At 39.3% G+C, this 17,153-nt stretch overlaps 1 protein-coding gene across 1 annotated transcript in view; it reads left to right on the top strand.

The window, feature by feature from the left end:
* Window positions 1-2,691: 2,691 nt before the first annotated feature.
* Window positions 2,692-17,153, top strand: part of arsa (arylsulfatase A) — a 32,804-nt gene continuing 18,342 nt past the window's right edge. The window contains exons 1-2 of the mRNA XM_028815258.2: window positions 2,692-3,154; window positions 9,136-9,376. Coding sequence (XP_028671091.1) covers window positions 2,898-3,154; window positions 9,136-9,376 — 498 coding nt within the window. The 5' untranslated portion in view covers window positions 2,692-2,897. The remainder of the gene's footprint in view (window positions 3,155-9,135; window positions 9,377-17,153) is intronic.

Below are 17,153 nucleotides of genomic sequence, written 5' to 3'. Positions count from 1 at the left end.
CTGGAAGTGACATCATCGGGGCCAGGCCAAGAATGGTCTGCAGGAGAACAAGAGAAAGAGCTAATGCACTCCATATAAACAATAAATAAATAATCCAACATATAAGTAATTGGACAAAATTGTGAACTTTCATTGGTCAGCAATGCTTCAGACATGTCACTTTTTAAACTACTAATTGAACTAATTAAAATACTATGAAATATAACTTTATATTAGCTTTCTTGTACTGCTGTTAGGCCTAGACTCTTAGTAGATTTTGGATTGAATAAAAAAGACAGCTGTTGAAATTGCTGAAGTATTTTTAGTGTATTGCTCCTGTTTGCAATTTACAAATCTACTGATACTGTAATTGTATATAATCCAATCTTGTGTAGCAGAACAATTTAGCTGGGACTCAGGAGAGGTAATTAGTGTGCTAAAGTGGGCTAGAAAAGCAAAAATTTAGAGAGGACACTGGGGGAATACTCTTCTTTCAGTTTTAAAGCCAGAGTGAGAAAGAGAATCTGAAAATTAAACTTGATAGCAGGCTAATGACAAAAAATGAGTTCAAAAGGCAAGAAACAAAAGCAGGTCTCTTCATTTGTGCTATACTAAGAATGACTGGCTTGCTGCCGCTCATGATGTGACAACACATGCTGTATGTACAGACCTGTCTGGCTGGTGTTGCAGACCTTGTAAATTTTGACAGAGCCAAACTTCAAAGAACACCAAAAGACACCAAACATCAAAGAAGGTTCATAACTTGGTGGTCTGATCTCAGTTGCGAGGTGTCAAAGGGTGGTGGTAGGGAATCACAAGAGACTTGCTATAACGAACATGCAACTAAGTAGCTGAACCTATTGTGAAACTGATAGTAAAACAGGATTTTTTTTTTTATTTCAGTTGCTTCATCATTAATGAGACTGATTCGGTTTTGGGGTATCACTTTTTTCATAGGAGAGTTGTGAGAAATTTTAAATCAAAAGAGGTCTCATTCCTAACATGGTTAAGAAACAGTGATTGAAAGGCATATACCAGACTGAGCATAATGGCAGGGTCAGAGTGAAAGATAATATTGATCATAGTGCACAACCTCAAGTGGCAAAACAGAATGAAATAGTGAGAAAGGACTGGGAATTCCCAGGTGTCTAACAGATGCAACATCACTGTTTTGCTGCCAGGAGTTAGCTTCCAGGTGACATACGAGAGGAGAAAATGGTGATGCGTTAGCAGAGTCTGCTGATATTCTGGAAGCTCACTCTGCCATTATGTGCATTTTCTAGAATTCAGACCTATAACAATTCATGCAACATGAATTTAAATTTAATACCGCAGTTGCAGTTCAACAGAAACTTTTTTTCGTTGTATAGAATCATAAAATGATGGTGTTCCATAGCATTCTGTTCATTAAAGTGCTTATGCATAGCATTTATAGGGTTATGGAGTCATTATTGTGGCATGTGTGCAAAGTATAGTGAAATTCTTATTAGCATGTGCTAATAAATATGCAATGTTGAAACTTTTCAGCACCTTGATTACTAAATATACCTCAAAACGTCTGCCTTCCTCACCTGAAAAATCTCAGGACACTATTTGTAACAATCGCTACCATTAGGACTCAAACGTATGGACATTTGATCAATTTATGTTATTGAGTAACCTTTTTTCTGTTTGAATAGACTAATAAGTTGGCATTCATTTTGTATATTACAAGCAAGCATGATGCATTATGTTCCATCCAATAAAAGAAAATACTTGATGACTCTTTCATCCATTGCAAGAAAAGCTCATTTGATTTCATTCTGACACATTTGACTTTATTCTGTATAATGCTGCCAATAAAGTTGGACTTAGTTGTATACAAGCAAGCTAGTTTGTTACCGGCTTAAATTCTGTACATTGCATCCATGGTTCTTGTGTTCAAAGCAATCAGGCAATCAAGTTAATGTCAGTTCAGATTCTGTGCAAAGAGTATCTTCGGAATCTAGATAACCCAAATTGTATTCCTCAAAAAGAAGTTACTGGGAAAAACTCATCATGATGAACTATAACAAGGTCATACGAAAATTAAAATTAAAATAAGTGTACACAGCGACTGTCCTGTCTTCAAAACATGTCACCTTTTTATTTTAAAGGGAAGTCTTTTCGGTCTCTGTTGTAAAAAACACAATTGCCATATGAACTCTGTGCCCATATCATGACCTGGCAAAAACGAAACAGACTCTAAGAAACCTGTGTAGTACAGCCGTCATCATTTTCTAAAAGTCAGCATTTGTGAACATGAGTCATTATTTTTCATAGCTTGATAGGGTTGTTAACAGTAAAAGCTCGCACGTGCTAAACAACATAAACGCGTCGCCGTGATTAATGTGTATAAATAACTACCTTGCTTGAAAAAGGCTTCCTTCCTTACCCGAAATAACTACCTTCCCTCAAAACATGTCTTCTTTATCTGAACATTCTCAGGATTGATTAGTGTTATCTATATTATGGAATACGATGCTTTCTCTTTTAGTGGCCACCCTTACATTTTCCGCCGTCAGATGCCCTCGAATTGATTACTGTAGTCTCAAATTCAGGTTGGAAGGATGAGAACTCGAGGGTAGAGTTAAACAAAGCCAAGTCATTGAACTACAACTCCCACAAACCGTCTTGCCCAAAACGTTTACCACGTGGAGGCAATGCTGCGTCATATGATCTGCTTCGCCCTACAGTAATCGGAGTCGCGTTCTGTCTCTTGTAACTTGCATTTAAGGAAATAATGTTGCAAATACTTGTTCAATGAAGAGCGGCTAAAATACGTTTATAAGAGAGACATTACTGCTTTTGGAAGGAGGAAACTTTTTTCATTTAATCACATACGGAAAAATCACGCTAGTTTGTTTTGGCCCGTAAAACTCTGTTCCCATGTCAAGAAAATGAATCGATACTACAGAAAATGCCGTAATAGCAACATGCACTGTGTGATCGTTTGCCTGCTCGTTATAGTAGGCCGGGCGCTGTGCCTCACAACACGTCCAAATATTATCTTGATTTTTGCAGATGATTTAGGATATGGAGATTTAGCGTGTTACGGGCACCCAACTTCTGGTACTCCAAATCTGGATAAATTAGCGGCACATGGACTTCGCTTCACCGATTTCTATAGCGCCAGCCCCGTATGCACTCCTTCCAGGTAGGCAACAACTTTAAATACCAATGTTTGCAGCATTAGGTATTCAGTGGACGAAGTTCTGTCCTTTTAACTGTGTGAGGAAAAAATCTGTTGTAAAGTCTGAGGCTAGGAGTTAAGCTTTACGTTGTGTGTGGTGAATGACATGCAAGGAAATGGAAAAGAAGTGTTTCAAGTGAACTGCCATATTTTATCCTGACAGTGTTAGCTAGCGTAAACGTTTAAGGCAAAGTGGACCTTTCACTTGTTTCAAGATCTCACATCCGCCAACCACTTCCTAAAATGTGTAGTTTCAATTCCTGAAATTAAAGGCTTAATGCAGAATAGTTTGGAGTTTGCATGTGTTCACCAGCAGTCACGTGTGGTGTGCAGTAATTGAAATGGGGAAAAGGGGCCTTGACAAGTCAGTTTTGAGAAGTCACTCCGGGGCTTTATAATATTAACAAACTTGGCAAAAATTGTTTGTCTATGACTATGTCAAGTTATAAGAAAACACACTACATCATTCATCATTTGCACATGCAGTTACTTCAGTTTCCTAATATAATGCAACAACTTTTAAGACAAAAGATAAAGGAATAAATACCCTTCTAGTTACACAAAGTGACATAAGGACTTAAACAGCAAGATCTCGTATCACATCACTAGAGCTTAAATGATCTCCGTAAACATTTTCATCTTATGCTGCATGATTTTTAACTTAAAGGCAGAATGAACAGTATGTTATGCAACACCCTCGCTGCATAGCATTTTCTGCTACCACACTTGAAGTGACCATGCTGTATACAGTATAAAGTTAGGTTTGGAGGTGTAGGCTCCGAGTTTCAATGTGTCGATGAACCTACTAAACTGGCCTTTGAGTGCAGGTTTTCACATACTGTATATAAAGCTTGATACAGTACTTTTGTTTCCAAAGAGTTTTTTTGTTATGAGTTTTTCTCTAAAAAGTATACATTTTCTTAGTCTACTTTATTTTTCCAAGAGGTTTTCTTTCATTAAGATGACCAAAATCAAGAGAGAGGCAATTAATATGTTTTGAATTTTGAGAATGAATTACTGTATACACATTCACCTTTGGATCATTGTGCACTTAAATGCTGCATGGATGTCATATGTAAATTCATCTGTCCATCCATTTTCCAATGTGCTTAATCTTCTTTAGGGTCATGAGGCTAGTGCCTAACCTGGCTGGACTGGGCACAATGAAGCCAGGACAGGGTGCCAGTTCATCATATTGTACACTTACAAACGCCCAAACATGTCCAGTGTGGAATGGTCAGTCACCCTAACTAGCAAGTGTTCAGGGACCACTCTGCCACTTTGTCACATCATTATGTCCTATGTTGCTACTAAAATTGATAACAGCTATGAAGCAATGCTATTTAAAAAAACTGCCCAGAAATGACATTTGCACAAATATGCATATTTCTTGCTGTTTAAGGAAGCATAGTAACAAACAACCATTGTAAATCAGCAACTATATTATGCCACAATAGTGAATGACTGGGTTTCTATTCAGAACAGAAAGCCAGCTGTTGTCACTGTGCATTGTGTGGTTTAGTTACTGAAAAAAGAAGTATTAAATAGATGGAGGGATGTCATTTGAAATAAGACTGAAGACATCAGTTTTCCAACATTATTTAACTGACTGAAGAACAAGCAAATGTTTTTTCTTAGCTGTAGTTCACAATTCTATCCACTTGATGGCAACAAATGACAAAAAGTGTATTTTCTTCCTTGAGTTATTTTCACAGTATTTTGGCTCTGAATCCAATCCTTCTAGTATTAAAAGATCTTACTGTCGCCTCACACTACCACATTTCCTTTTCATTTTTTTTTATTCAGAAACCACCTTCATCATTACAAACTGTGCAGTAATTACAGCTATGCTTAAAGTTTTGTCTTTTTAAAATATATAATAGACATATGCAATAATTTTCATGTTCATTTGGGATGTAATTGACAGCTTTGAATGTTGGAGCATATTTAAATTTTGTTTGTCATCAAAAAGACAGCTATAACTTTTTAAAATATTTTAACACTATGTCATATTCACCATCAGACCTACTGTATTTGATTTGCTCACTTCTGTCTTCTGACTGTGGTCCTCCAGATGTTTCTTTTTCTTCTTTGGCTCATTATAGGAGTTTTTTGTTTTCCTCTCCTCCATGTCAGTTGGTCAGTGAATCACATCCAGGAATAATTAAAAAAACAAAACAAAAAAAACAACAAAACTCCATCTACATCCTACAAGATCAATGGAAACCTCTGTTTTATTTGCTTTTGTATCTTTTCATTAACTTTAATAACAGCAAACTGTTTCAGCTCAATGGTTTGCCATGTACATATGTCTGTACGTATGTGTGTATGTATGTATGTGTGTGTGTGTGTATATATATATATATATATATATATATATATATATATATATACAGTATATCTATATATCTATATCTATATCTATATATATATAGACAGTTATGTAGTTAAAGATCTAAGCCCAAACAGACTTGTGGTGGCACCAGATTTCAACTCAAACAATGTCAAAATTACATCAATTGATGTCCTATCTTTAGAAGCTATTTGCGTGGGGTCTGTGGCTAATTGTAGTAAACATTTCTTAAAAATACAATTTCTGAAAGTAGTCCCAGTGTTGAGTTAATCTGTGATGAAGTGAATGTGCAAGAGGCAGAGATGACACGAGTTCCTGGTTGTATGTGAGACTTTTGTTGGCATTTCAGTAACTTCTACTGGGCATCTGTTTTGCCAACCCAAGTGGCTTTTGGATGTGTAAAAGCGGAAAATATAGAAGTGGAAATTTAAAATTAAAAATGTAAGTAATTGGTATCATGCAGAATGCTTGTTAAATTCACAGATACTTTTTAAATGGTAGTTGTTTAAAAATTCTAAAATGTGTATAGAGCTCTGTATTCAAGACCTTCTATTGACAATTGGATTGTTGAAATAATTTTTTTGAAGAATAAGATTGACACATTTAAATTGCTGAACTGGGAGCTCAGTTGTCTCATGCTGACAGATAACCATGGCAATGAAAGTAGGTGCTTTTGCATTTTGTGTATTTAATTGTTATAATTTTCTATATCAATCCATTTGAAGCCACCTAATTCAGTTCAGGGTTACCTGGGCCTTCAACATTGGGCACAAGGCATGAACCATCCATTGACATGGCACAGAAGTATATACAATGTGAATCAAAGAGTGCAATGATACACAAGGTGTTGATGCACCTTGGTGTGTCCTGTTTAATGTCTGGGTTATTGCAATAACTGAAAAAGTAGGGCAGAACTTTCACACACACACACACATATTCTTATTGTGAATTCATAAAGTATTCAGACCCCTTCACTTTTATCACATTTTGTTATGTTGCAGCATTATGCTGAAATCCATCCATCCATCCATTTAACCAACCTGCTATATCCTAAGTACAGTGTCACGGGGGTCTGCTGAAGCCAATCCCAGCCAACACAGGGCGCAAGGCAGGAAACCAACCCCAGGCAGGGCGCCAGCCCACCACAGTACGCACACACACACACCCACACACTAGGGACCCGGAGGAAACCCACGCAGAGACGGGGAGAACATGCAAACTCCACACAGGGAGGACCCAGGAAGCAAACCCAGGTCCCCTAACTGCGAGGCAGCAGATGGAAGCCTCTCCACAGTAAAAAAACATCTGCAATCCCACATTTAATTTGCAGAAAAGTACTTAAAAGGCTCTCAGAGAGTGAGAAACAAGATTGCTTGGTTTGATGTAACCAAGACTGAACTGTTTGGCCTCAATTCTAAATGACAAATTTTGAGGAAATAAGGCACCACTCATCCTCTACGCAATACCATTTCAGTGGTGAATAAAGGAAGTGGAACCATCATTCAGTGGGGTTGATTTTCAAGGGCAGGAACTGGAAGACTAGTCAGGGTTGAGGGAAAGCTGAACGTACCAAAGTACAGTGATACCTTTAATGAAAACCTGCTCCAGAGCTCTCTAGACAAATGTTCACCTTCCAATAAACCAATGATTCAAGCCACAGAGCAAAGAAAACACAGCAGTGGCTAAGGGACATCTCTTGGAATGCCTTTGAATATTTTATAAATTAAAATGTACATTCATCTGTTTACCATACCTACTTTGTTTGCAGTACTTGTTACTAGAGGCAGCTGCTTACAGAAAATCCAGACCTGAAAGGGAAGCCAATCCACATTACATAATATACTCATCAGGTATCCACACTAGGCCAATATGCAATTCTTTTTAATCCATTAAACAGCATGCATTTGGACAGAGGAAGGAAAATAATACTTCTGAGAAAATGACTTAATTTCACAATTTCTGGTCCAGGCATTGGTCTTGTCATGCCTTTGATGCTTCTCTACAGACTAGACAGTGGGCCAGCACTTATGTATATTATGTGGAGGCAATCATAAAGTTCTATGCTGCTTCTTGCCCACACAGGTCTGCTACTAAACTCATGACGCTGACTATATTTTTGTGTTTAAGAAGCATTTGAAGACACTGTTGTTCTGTGAACATCTGTTTAGTTGATAATGGCAGTGATAGGTTTTTGTGTCTAAGGAAAGATTAACAAGCCTTTTGGTGTTCTGTTTAGTTTAGTGCTCTTCACTTGCGATGGTCAGTTTTTGTAACCTTGTTTAAACATTTTGATATATTTATCTATTATGAATGTGCATATATATACAGTATGTATAGGAATGGAAGGCAAGGATGGATTGCCATCCCACGCAAGACCAAGGGCGTTGCTAGCTACAGCAAGTGTTACAGGCTTAGTCCCTACTCCTTGACAACCATTGGCCCCCTTGGAGTTTTTGCACTATGGTCAACCGGGTGTGATTTGGGTCCCTTGGAGTATTCACAAGGTCAGTGGCTGTTTTCAGAGTACTAAACTCAGGAAATCAGGGCTTGGCCCCTTAAAGATCTGGGGTATAGGCATACATGTATTGAATGGGTGGGGCTCTTGAAGACCCTAGATTATACGCCTTGGATCAGGGGCTGAAGCCCCAAAAGCCCCCTAACAATGCCACTGTTTGCTACTTATGGTGTTATTTACCCGGCCAAGACATGCCTGGAAGTTCTCTTGGGTTAAATTGAAAAGGACCCAACCATCTTTCGCCACTTCAAAGACTTTTAATTTAAAACCAGCATCATATTTTCTTTTGATCGAACGCTTCATTGTAGATAAGGCATGCTGTTACGATAAAGGTGTATGAGGATGTGAGATACAAAAAACACTAAACGGAGCAAACGTCGCTTCGGAATAGTTCAGGTATTACCATGTGGTCACGTAGGCACAATACATAGAAAAAAAGGCAGTGTGCTCCGTGGTTACTCTCTCAGGTGGGCATTAGATTATTGTAATCTCTTGGATCAATAGCGTGAGTTTTCCACATTTGACTTGTATGACCGACATTATAAAATACCCGAAATTATTCGGTAAAATCAAGACCCAACTTTCCAGTGGGAGAACTTAAACTCAAGTATATACAGTATTTAAAATTAGACAAAGGGCCTGTCATTAACTATATTTCATCCCTTTGTTTGCTAGAAGTAATACCTGTGAAAGTGTAAAATTATTATGGTGGTTATAATACATTTTCCTTCCTTTAGTGTTCTAGCACAGTCGTGTTATGACCACTATGCAATGATTACACTTCTAGTATACACAAACATGAAAACTGAATGCTTTTCCAGTGTAGTTTTTCTCATTTCAGAAATATGATGGTAAGTTCATTAGTTAAGCTTGATTAGGATGATATCTACCTTATAAGTTTTGCTGCTTCTCGTCTCTGCCCAGTCTTAATATGTTTATATTTCATAGTATCAAGTAACTTTTGATGTTTAAATTGAGCCACTTTTTAATGAGTTCTTAATAAAGTAAAAAAGTGAATAATTATATCCATCATTTGTTGTGCATCTTTCTGAGATATTGTTCTGTATTCATCCACAGAGGAGCTCTTTTAACAGGCCGCTATCAAACCCGCTCTGGACTATATCCTGGGGTGCTGTATCCTGGGTCCAAAGGTGGGCTTCCTCTCAATGAAACTACAATTGCTGAAATTCTGAAACCCCTGGGATATGCCACTGCTATGGTTGGAAAATGGCATCTGGGTTTTGGGGTTAATCGAACCTTTCTTCCTGTTCACCAAGGATTTGACACCTTTCTTGGTGTACCTTATTCTCATGACCAGGTACTGATTAAATATGGTTTTTGTTGAAATTTATTTAATGAATAATTTCATTTTATGCGTTTTTCAGTTAAAATGCTTTGATATTTTTAGCAACTGGTTTGATTTGTTTCAATATTTACTGTATGTGGATAATATTCTACTTGTTTTATAAGTTGTGTTGTTATTCTGTTGTTCTAAGTTCCACTGTGGTTCAGTAGTTAGCACTGTCACCTCACTGGTTTGAATCCTGTGCTATGTCATTGTCTGTGTGCAGACAGTGCATGTTCTGTCTGTGTCTGAGGACCTGGTAGTCTGCTTACTCTTCCACAGCACGAAAATGTGTGTCTTTGTTTAATTAGTGATTCTTAAATTCTGTTCATAGTCGTGTGCACATAAGAGGGCCCTGTGGTGGATTTGCAGCATTTCCAGGATTATTTTCTGTCTTGTGCCTGAGGCTGGTGGAATTTACTCCAGTCCCCCAAGGTCCTGAAAATTCTGTTATGTAGGGATGCTTTGATAAGATTTTTCTTGGGCCAGTTCTGATCACCGATACCGTTTTACTTGCTCGGTCAATTCTGATACTGATTTTTTTTTTTTTGTTTCTTTTTATTTATTTATTTTTTTAAAACTTTTACAAGAAGCTCCTGCATAACCATATGCGAAGAAGCCCTATGTTTAACATTAAAATGTTAACTTTGGTATTTTAATAATTAAACTGTAGACCACGGGTGTACCTGTTCATTTTGTAATAACAAAATGGAATTCTGTAGACTTAATGTTCAGTGACCATAAACATACTGAAATAAATAAAACTTCCTTAAAATACATAGCTTTAACTAATAAAGAATGTAGAGAAAATATTTATCCATAATGCATATCACATTAAAGAAAATAAAATGCTTCTCATAATTGTAATCTGTAATATTGCTTAATATCTTCTGTAATGTATTTATCTGAAAGAAAGCTAAATTTATAAAAAATAAGTTTTCATCATTTCTGAAATGCTAGTTTTCAACTTTGGAGGAAAGCTTTAATCGATCAGCTGCTGTTCTAAATCAGCCGATTCTCAGTACAAATGACTCGATCAGCGATCAGTACATCGACCAGTCATAAAAAACATTTTTCAGCTCTTGCTTTTCTAAGCTGTATGATAATTACATTACTCTTTTACAACAGCTATTACAGTAGTTGAGCCAGGGGTGTCTTTTTCCTTTTTTATGGTAGTGAAATTCCTGCAGTATAAACAAAGAACAGCAGGTTAATCCATGTTTACCAGAGTGTTAGAGAAGGTTGGAATATTAGCCTTCATTCAAGAAAGTGGAATAAGAAACTGAGAGAAGGGAATCAAAGGAGTCAATCTATGCAGTTAGACAAATGGCAAGAAAAGCTACTTTAATGAATTCAGAGCTTTTTATTTTGTCCTTTAATTAAAACAGACACTGTCTGTCTTAATTTGGACCGCAAGCTTTTGTTAAGTACAGCAGTTTACATTTTTAATCAGAAAAAGAAAGGATAAAGAAGAATGAAGACAACAGGCATATTAGCTTAGCAGCAAAATTTGGCTTTTACTTATACAGTAATCCCTCCTCCATCGCGGGGGTTGCGTTCCAGAGCCACCCGCGAAATAAGAAAATCCGCGAAGTAGAAACCATATGTTTATATGGTTATTTTTATATTGTCATGCTTGGGTCACAGATTTGCGCAGAAACACAGGAGGTTGTAGAGAGACAGGAACGTTATTCAAACACTGCAAACAAACATTTGTCTCTTTTTCAAAAGTTTAAACTGTGCTCCATGACAAGACAGAGATGACAGTTCCGTCTCACAATTAAAAGAATGCAAACATATCTTCCTCTTCAAAGGAGTGTGCGTCAGGAGCAGATGTCAGAGAGATAGAGAAAAGCAAACAAATCAATAGGGCTGTTTGGCTTTTAAGTATGCGAAGCACCGTGGCACAAAGCTGTTGAAGGCGGCAGCTCACACCCCCTCCGTCAGGAGCAGAGAGAGAGAGAGAGAGAGAGACAGACAGAGAAAAACAAACAAGCACAAATCAATACGTGCCCTTCGAGCTTTTAAGTATGCGAAGCACCGTGCAGCATGTCGCTTCAGGAAGCAGCTGCACAGAAGGTAGCAACGTGAAGATAATCTTTCAGCATTTTTAGACGAGCGTCCGTATCGTCTAGGTTTGCGAACAGCCCCCCTGCTCAATCCCCCTACGTCAGGATCAGAGAAAGTCAGCGCAAGAGAGAGAGGGAGAAAAGTAAGTTGGGTAGCTTCTCAGCCATCTGCCAATAGTGTCCCTTGTATGAAATCAACTGGGCAAACCAACTGAGGAAGCATGTACCAGAAATTAAAAGACCCATTGTCCGCAGAAATCCGCGAACCAGCAAAAAATCCGCGCTATATATTTAAATATGCTTACATATAAAATCCGCGATGGAGTGAAGCCGCGAAAGGCGAAGCGCGATATAGCGAGGGATTACTGTACACTTGTTAAGAATGTTAGCCTTGTATCTTCTTGATAAACACCTTATGAATATTTGATGAATTCCTGTTTTTTTTAAAGAGTTGTACTGTGTTTCTATTATTTGTGTAATTATTAATATGGATCACAAGTTCAATAATGCAGTAATTGTTTCTTACCAAAACGTATGCTGTAACTGTATGATACGCACAAACAAAAACACACAGTACAAACCTTTAATGAAGCTACAGATCTATCAAATGTTCATAAGATATTTATCAAGATGATACAAGGCTAACACGACTGACAAAGTTACAAATAAAATAGACACATTTTGCTGTCATATTCATCCATCCATCCATCCATTCTCTTCCGCTTATCCGAAGTCGGGTCGCGGGGGCAGCAGGTTGAGCAGAGATACCCAGACTTCCCTCTCCCCGGCCACTTCTTCTAGCTCTTCCGGGAGAATTCCGAGGCGTTCCCAGGCCAGCAGGGAGACATAGTCCCTCCAGCGTGTCCTGGGTCTTCCCCGGGGCCTCCTCCCGGTTGGACGTGCCCGGAACACCTCACCAGGGAGGCGTCCAGGAGGCATCCTGATCAGATGCCCGAGCCACCTCATCTGACTCCTCTTGATGCAGAGGAGCAGCGGCTCTACTCTGAGCCTCTCCTGGATAACTGAACTTCTCACCCTATCTTTAAGGGAGAGCCCAGACACCCTGCGGAGGAAACTCATTTCAGCCGCTTGTATTCGGTCACTACCCATAGCTCATAGATCGACTGGTAAATTGAGAAATCCTTTTTCACCACGACAGACCGATGCAGAGCCCGCATCACTGTGGACGCCGCACTGATCCGCCTGTCGATCTCACGCTCCATTCTTCCCTCACTCGTGAACAGGACCCCGAGATACTTGATACTTGCTGTCATATTAACAAACCTATTCTTTAGTAAGCAGCAGTTTCAAATTCTTCTTTCTCTTCTTTTTCTAATTGAGAATAGAAGCTGGTGTACTAAACACAAACTGGAGCTGCAAATAAGTAGCCTGCCGAATAAGGAGCTAATTTCAGAATTACCTGTCCTTATCACTGAATTTTTGTGCACTGTTCTCCCATTAAAATTTCATATTCAAAATGGACTTGGATTTTGTTTTAATGTACTTTTTTACTTTCTTCTTCATAGTCAATATATCATTTAGTTACAGTGGAAGGGGTTTTCTTTGCAGTTTTCATTTATTTCATTCATTATTGGGTTTTGTACAGGACAATAAATACAGTATATGTAACTGTGTTGTTCCCCACAATGATTTGATCTCCAGAACGGTACAAAATGATCTTGGGATGAAAAGCTTGGTGTACTCTTTCATTTGACAGAGATGTGTTGGAGGTACATACTGTACGTTGTTAATGTTTAGCCAAGAGCCATGTTTGTGTAGTTTGGTTCATTATATCCATCCTCTGAATTTCTATTGGAGATCAATTATTTCTATGAAAGATCAATAATTATTATGAAAGCAACCAGAACTATTAGTAGAAATGTAGCTTTTTTAACATCAATGAAAATATGAATTTATTACAATAATGAAAAAAAAATGTAAATGTATGTTACCATACAGCAAACAATCAGTAACACAATGCTATACAACTCTCACAAAAACTAAAAAAATCTTACTACAGTATGACTAAAAGGAAATTGTAAGCATCTAAGAAACTTTTATTATACCTCTTAAGAGTTATTCTAGTCCATTTTCTTCAATTTCTGGGATTTTCCAGGTCAGAAAGATAGTGAATTGTCCAAATCATATTCCACTCAGAATGCCGCATAAATTACCTTAGTAAATTAATCTTTTATACAGTACTAGCCAACCCGCGGCATAGCATACGCCGCATAATTATGTATTGATGGATGAACACTTCCTGAACGACACAGTTGTCAGTACTTGTAGATTAAGGTGTAGCGGGTCTTCATTTTTGACGCTTAATATAGCTTGCATACTGTGAGGTTCCGGAGTTACAGTTGAGAAACACTTTTTTAATGTCTTTTAAGCACAGGGGAAAAATGAGCATGTGAAACATCCGTAATGTAATAAGCCACCAAGAAAAGTAACATTGCAACAATGCTATGTACGACCCGATCACTGTAAACAGAAGTGAAAACAAAATTGAGCCCGGTGCATTCTTTAACTGCCTTGTGGTGCTGTAGTAGTGCTGCTGCTTTGCAGTAAGGAGACTGTGGAAGATTGTGGGTTCCTCCCTGTGTGGATAGTGCTTTGAGTACTGAGAACACCGCTATATCAATGTAATGAAGTATAATTATTCTTATGTGTCCAGCGCTCTCTCTCTGTCGCACGCGCGTGTGCCTGTATGTATGTATGTATGTGTGTCTGTGTGTCGCTCTCTCTCTCTCTCTCTCTCTCTCGCTCACTCGCTGCACGTGTTCCTGCAGGCAGACGCCACATAATTATTTATTGATGGCTGAACACTTCCGGAAAGACACAGTTGTCTAAAAGGAGAGAAAAAAATGAACATTTCCAAATCCGTAACGCTGCTTTCAGTAAGTACAATGCACATGCGTTTAATTTGTCGGCCACTTTTTGCCAGCCGTTTTTTCTGGTTTGGGCTGCTTTTGCAGTGTTACCGGTTGTGCATATTAAATCTTGAAATCCTTCAAGTAACTAATTAACTAACTAACACCCACCCACCCACACACACACAGCTTGTGTAGAAGGTCAGCTGCTGAGAGAGCGTCTCGACTGTTGCAGGGCCTGCATCGGTGAAGCAGGTGAGACGCTAATGAAACAGAGGCACAGGGCCCGACACGATCGCTGTAAACAGAAGTGAAAACAAAATCGAGCCCGGTGCATTCTTTAACTGCCTTGTGGCGCTGTAGTAGTGCTGCTGCTTTGCAGTAAGGAGACTCTGGAAGATTGTGGGTTCGCTTCCCGGTTCCTCCCTGTGTGGATAGCGCTTTGAATACCGAGAACACCAGTATATCAATGTCACGAAGTATTATTATTTTTATGTGTCGAGCGCTCTCTCTCTCTCGCGCGCGCCTGTATGTGTGTGTGTGTGTCGCTCGCTCGCTGCACGTGTTCCTGCAGGAATACGCCGCATAATTATTTATTGATGGCTGAACACTTCCAGAAAGACACAGTTGTCTAAAAGGAGGTAAAAAAATGAACATTTACAAAATCTGTAACGCTGCTTTCAGTAAGTACAATGCACACGCGTTTAATTTGTCGGACACTTTTTGCCAGCCGTTTTTTCTGGTTTGGGCTGCTTTTGCAGTGTTACCGGTTGTGCATATCACTGTGAGTGAATGAAAAGATAGACCTCTGGAGACAGCAACATATAATTGTCCGTGGCTGAAACCGGGATCGTCTGTGACAAAGAAGGCCGTGCTGGTGAAAGTTACTTCGTCGGTAGGGATAAGTGTCAGTACTTGTAGATTAAGGTGTAGCGAGTCTTCGTTGTTGACACTTAATATAGCTTGCGTACTGAGATGTTCCAGAGTCACAGTTGAGAAACACTTTGTTAATGTCTTTTAAGCACAGGGGAAAAAATGAACATGTGAAACATCCGTAATGTAATAAGCCACCAAGAAAAGTAACATTGCAACAATGCTATCTACGACCCGATCTCTGTAAACAGAAGTGATAAGAAAATCGAGCCCGGTGTATTCTTTAACTGCCTTGTGGCGCTGTAGTAGTGCTGCTGCTTTGCAGTGAGGAGACTGTGGAAGATTGTGCTTTCGCTTCCCGGTTCCTCCCTGTGTGGATAGTGCTTTGAATACTGAGAACACCGCTATATCAATGTAATGAAGTATTAACAGGAAATTGTCTTTGTGTAATAGTAAAAGGCAAATTATCTGCGACAAACAAACTGTTTTACACGCTGCATACCAACCCGCGGTGTAGTATACGCCGCATAATCACGCCGCTTTTTGAATGTTTTTTAAGCAGAGGGAAAAAAATGAACATTTGCAAAATCCGTAACGCTGCTTTCAGTAAGTACAATGCACACGCGTTTAATTTGTCGGACACTTTTTGCCAGCCGTCTTTTCTGGTTTGGGCTGCTTTTGCAGTGTTACCGCTTGTGCATATTAAATCTTGAAATCCTTCGAGTAACTAATTAACTAACTAACACCCACCCACCCACACACACAGCTTGTGTGAAAAAATGTGCCCGTACTTTCATAATTTTGTTGCAGCCTATAGTGGAGTCAGGCACAGAGAAGGTCAGCTGCTGAGAGAGCGTCTCGACTGTTGTAGGGCCTGCATCGGTGAAGCAGGTAAGACGCTAATGAAACAGAGGAACAGGGCTTATTGGTTTTTAAAGACTGCTTCCTTCATTGTGTTTTAACCTCAGTTTTAAAGCATTGTTTTAAGGATCCCATGGGATACCCCTTGCAAACTGTTTTAGATGCTGCATTCAGCAATTCACATCCGCAACAAACATGCCTCTTCTTACATGGTCCGGCCGCGTCCACCCTTGTTCTCAAAGCATACACACCGCCTGGTCATGTGCCCGCTCGCAAGAGCAACTCACGGAGACCCGCCCACCAACTCTAAGACCATGGTGTGTAAAACAATTTGCGATGGTGGTGTGTGCGTCATAACCGAAAAGAATAATGAAAAGTCAATGTGGCTCAGAAGTGCATGTGGACTCCTAGCACAGACGAAAGCGACTTATGGGGTGGTTGGTGAGTTGTTGTGTCCGGGCACATGAGCAGGCAGTGGGAATGCCTAGAGAGCGAGGAAATAAGGAGTGTTGGTGGGCGTGGAAAAGTTTTCCGTGTTCCTGCAGGACCATCTAAGAAGACGCATGTTTGTCGCGGATGCGAATTGCTGTATGTAGCGTGTAAAACAGTTTGCGATGTTGCACGCGGTCATGCGTCGTAACCGAAAAGAAGTCAACGTGGCTCAGAGCTGCATGTGGACTGTAGCACAGACAAACAGAAATGCCGGCGTGTTTTCCGAGGCGTCGCGTCCGAGTTGGTGGGTGTGGCTGTGCGAGTTTTCGTCATATCCAATGGTCTTAGAATTGGTGGGCGTGGCTACTTCCTGCGTGCTTTCATAGGTGTCTTGCCCGCTCTGGCGGCAGCTTAGAGAATCTATATATGGCTCCTTCCTGTGTGCTTTCATGGGTGTCTTGCCCGCTCTGGCGGCGGCTTAGAGAATTATATATATAGATACCATGAAATGTAGTATGATTATGTAGTTACTGTTATACGGCTATCAATAAAGCCCTTTTCTCTCAATGAGAAAACAGTAGTTAAACTGAAACACTAAAGTTTCAGTCAATAATATTATACTACACCAGTAAATGTAGTCTTTAG

The sequence above is a fragment of the Erpetoichthys calabaricus genome, chromosome 1, assembly GCF_900747795.2.
Source record: "Erpetoichthys calabaricus chromosome 1, fErpCal1.3, whole genome shotgun sequence".
NCBI classification, from domain to species: Eukaryota; Metazoa; Chordata; class Cladistia; order Polypteriformes; family Polypteridae; genus Erpetoichthys; species Erpetoichthys calabaricus.
The sequence above is the reverse complement of the archived record's forward strand: the minus strand, read 5'-3'. Positions and strand labels throughout refer to the sequence as shown.